This window comes from Aegilops tauschii, chromosome 4, assembly GCF_002575655.3.
Source record: "Aegilops tauschii subsp. strangulata cultivar AL8/78 chromosome 4, Aet v6.0, whole genome shotgun sequence".
NCBI classification, from domain to species: domain Eukaryota; kingdom Viridiplantae; phylum Streptophyta; class Magnoliopsida; order Poales; family Poaceae; genus Aegilops; species Aegilops tauschii.
Window position 1 is genome coordinate 142,048,560 of NC_053038.3, and position 3,768 is coordinate 142,052,327.

General features: G+C 41.2%; 1 protein-coding gene across 12 annotated transcripts; it reads left to right on the forward strand.

The window, feature by feature from the left end:
- The first annotated feature begins 222 nt into the window (after positions 1 to 222).
- Positions 223 to 3,334, forward strand: LOC109778279 (uncharacterized). 12 transcript variants are annotated; one of them, XM_020336822.4, is made up of 7 exons: positions 225 to 561; positions 640 to 715; positions 1,104 to 1,220; positions 1,433 to 1,561; positions 1,669 to 1,762; positions 1,900 to 2,052; positions 3,079 to 3,334. In XM_020336822.4, exons 3-7 carry the CDS (start codon positions 1,172 to 1,174, stop codon positions 3,221 to 3,223), a joined length of 570 nt encoding a protein of 189 aa, XP_020192411.1. In that variant the 5' UTR covers positions 225 to 561; positions 640 to 715; positions 1,104 to 1,171; the 3' UTR covers positions 3,224 to 3,334. The 12 variants fall into 12 exon arrangements, 4 of the variants coding, with proteins under 4 accessions (XP_020192411.1, XP_040242819.1, XP_040242815.1 ...); XM_040386885.3 differs by having other exon boundaries at positions 640 to 1,220; positions 1,508 to 1,561; XM_040386881.3 differs by lacking the exon at positions 640 to 715.
- The last annotated feature ends 434 nt before the right edge of the window (positions 3,335 to 3,768 follow it).

The window sequence follows — 3,768 nt, forward strand, 5'->3', positions numbered from 1 at the left end:
ATCAGCCTTCGTTCGCTAAAACTGTGCAACTCTCCAGCCCTCTCAGGCCATCAGCGTCCGTGGCCATCCAATCTTCAATTTCAAGCATTTTCGACCGTCAGATTTGATGTGAATCGCACCTTATCAGCCTTCGTTCGCTATTAACGAGCGCGAACTGTGTGAGCCGCTGCTCCGATCGCTTTTTGGGTTGTCTTGGGTTAAATTGGGCCTCATGGGCCTGTAGCAGCCTCCCCTAAGCCATTCATTCCGCTAGGTCGCACGTCTCCCCCTTTTGCGTGGCGGCTCTTCCCATGGCGGTCAACCTCTGTCGCGCTCATCCCCATTCCTGTACGCTGATGGGATCCTGCTTCCCACTGCGCAAGGGCGTCGGTACGGCAGCCTCCCACAACCTGGCTTAGATTTCGGACGGCACCACAACTTCGGCTGGGGGCCTCAAGCATCGGCGGTGACGCCAGAGGGCGGTGACAATGGCAGCGAACCATCGCTTGTCGGTTGGATTCCACTTGCCGGTGATTGAGGAAATAAATCGCCATGCCACTCTTCAGCGGCTACTACTTGCAGGTCTGTTACCACTCCGTGCTCTTCCATTCCTCTGCCCGCGTTATTGATGCTATTCTTTCTCCTCCCAAAATGATGCAGGTGATCTAGGTTGACTGACTCCTGTGTGCTCCCAAGCTAGGATTAGCAGTTCCAGTATAATTTTTGCCTTTGGATTGTAAGTAAACTCCGTTTGGATGAGCATCCTTTTCCATTGACTAATAATAGCCAATCCAGATTTGTTTGATCTGTCTGCATTTTCCGGTATATACTTTACATATAGAGGTTCTCGGTGTACGTATAGGACCAATAGTATAATAGTTGTAGAAATTCTATAGCCGTCTGCTATTGCAAGATAATGGATTCAGGAGAGCCAATTATAATTGGGATAATTAAAATAGGCAGAAGGCATTGGTAATCTTGACATGAAGAAACACATTATTCTGATATGTCCATGATATTTTAGTGCTCACTTTATTTTACTGATGTTCCAATTTTAGCAGTATGCAGTAATATCATATACTCTAGACCAAATTTGAGTTTACCACATGACATGTGCTTTGCAGGATAAATCGGAGAACATCTTTGATGCTCCTTTGATAGAATATAATGAGAACAACATGATATGTAAGGCATGTATTACATGGATCTTGATTCGGAATTCAGCAAAACAACTCTATTGAGTACGTGCAATAAAATAGTAAATTGTTGTTCATGATCCTACAGTTTCTGAAGTCAAAAGTAGCAGTGTTTCATCTAATTGTATCCTTCAAAGCTAATAGAGTCCTTCATAATCTTGTGTGGGTGTGGTCTCTATTAGTCACTATGTATTCGCTGAGATTCTTTCATTTTGTTGAAACTATATGTGCATCTGCTTTTGTCCGTGCCATGTTAGGCGGCGCTGGATCATCTATGTTGAGGATGGCTTCACCGACTTGTGCATCATCTGAGCTCTGTTTCCCTTTCCTAGGGTTTAACAAAATCGCATTTGTTATTCGTCAAGAGGAGGCCCACATGCAGCAAGGTATGGCCATGCAAAATCAATGCATGGCTTGTTCAGGACATTACAGTTCGAAGGACATGCAAATGTTTGATTCTCCATGTACAGTGTCAATCAACTGTTGATTGCAGGAGCAAGGTGTACGGAAAAAAATTGGAACCAAGATACTCATCTGGAGTTTAGTGTTTTATTGCATCAACATAACAATTCACTGTCTTATTGCAGGTAAACAATAGAGTTCGTTTGCTGCATTCAGAATCAAGATCTATGTATTACATGCCTTACGTATTGTATGTTGTTGTCATTATACTCTATCAAAGGAGCATCTAAGTTGTTCTCTGATTTATGAATTTTCTCTACAGGGATACTGGCTACTTCCCCTTTCTTCCTCTGCCATCTTCCCAGCAACCATGGTTCCCATACCACTGCTCATTGCGAGGTTCCCATACTCTCACAGGAACGCTCACTGGCAGCACACAGGCCTTTCCTGACAGTGCCATGGCACCTCTCTGTAGGTGAGCGACACTGCCATTTCCTTCCAAGTGTGCCATATTTTCTTTTTTAAGTTATTACATGCTGATTTACAGGTTGGTTTAGTCTATTGTATCATGCCTCTAATTCTGCTCCATGCTCAAGTCAACATGACACTTCTTCCCCCAAATTTTTTCTCAAATTATTCTATGTTAGTTCGGTTTGTCCTATCAGGCTGAATGAGCTGTCCACATCTCCGTGTACAAAGGGTTAGTATACATCTACATAATCAGATGCTGGAGGAAATGTAGCATAATATATCTAATCATATTATATGCTTTACTTACAATGGTGCCTGCTCAGTGTAGCCATTTACTCATGAACTGTAACGTTTCTTTTTACAGAAAATAGACAAGATGGGGACAACAAAATTTCTTTCTCCCAATTCTGGCACCCCCATCAATTGCTTAATTTTTCATTACAATTTTAATGTCAATATTTTTCCTTAAGAAATTTTGCTAACCGTGGCTTCATTGCTAATCAGTTTATGGTTCACGTACTTGCCCAAAACATAATGTTTAGTTGCAGTTGAGCAAACACAACTAGATCGTGTTAATGCATAAGTGAAATCAACAGTCTTGACGAACCTAGAATCTAAGGTATATATGCACTGCGATATGTTTTACTAGCCTCCTGTTAAATTCCAAGGACCCTCTTTATCTTGAGGATCATTGTATATTGGTATTTTGTTGCTCTTTCACTAGAAGATGATGCCAACTTGTTTTCTAATTTGTATATGATAAAACTGCAACATGTCATAAAAAAGCAGGTTTGGAAGAATGGTATTTTTTTAAAGCAAGTTTGGAAGAATGGTATTTATCTAAATTACGGACAACAAATGCCAGAATGGAATAAAAAGTAAATATTCATTAACACTTGAACACATTTGTTGGAATATAGTGGTTGCTGTATGATCTTGAAGCATGTATTGCATTGTAACAATACAAGGCACGTGCTACTGTTTGACGTGTGATCTTACATTGGTATTATTATCCCTGATTTTCTTTTAGCGACTACTGTATGATCTTTGAAGTATCTAATCCAACGTTTATGGAGCATCAAGTGGCTGGGTTGAGAAGAGAAGTTATTTGTTGGACCTACAAGGCGCAGAAATCTAGCTGGCAACAAAATTATTTATATTTACGAATGCAGTAATATGCAATACATAGTGTGTTTTTTAGAATTACTTATGTGTCATGTTGGAAACAATGTTGCTGGTGCCTTTACGTGTTACTACTGCTTTATTGTTCATGTATAATGCCTTCGCATATTTGTGCCAAGCTAACATTCAATATATATTACAAACAGACGGGCGCAGCAACGCGCGTCAACGATGATCTAGTATTGCTTAAACATTGACGTTGTCTTGCACCATTAGCATATCTTGCATGCTCACTATGCATACACATTCTCTCCATAGGTTTGATTTCTCTCAATATTTGACACACACAGTCCCCCCCACCCTCCGAGCACATTGCATACTCACTATGCATACACATTCTCTCCATAGGTTTGATTTCTCTCAATATTTGACACACACAGTCCCCCCCACCCTCCGAGCACACTATCTATCCCCATACAAGGTTATATAGCAACCACTGCCGTTGTGCTTATCTGCACCCCTACATGCACACCACCTTGATCTTCAAGGAGGGCATCAGGAAGAACGAAGACGATGACCAGACAGCACTAGAGACTGC

Bases quoted from the DNA above. Each gene is read 5' to 3' on its own strand.
- LOC109778279 (XM_020336822.4), top strand. From the start codon at position 1,172: ATGTATTACATGGATCTTGATTCGGAATTCAGCAAAACAACTCTATTG. The intron at 1,763-1,899 runs GTAAACAATAGA...TTTTCTCTACAG, and splicing joins AATTCACTGTCTTATTGCAG to GGATACTGGCTACTTCCCCT. The intron at 2,053-3,078 runs GTGAGCGACACT...ATTTTCTTTTAG, and splicing joins GCCATGGCACCTCTCTGTAG to CGACTACTGTATGATCTTTG.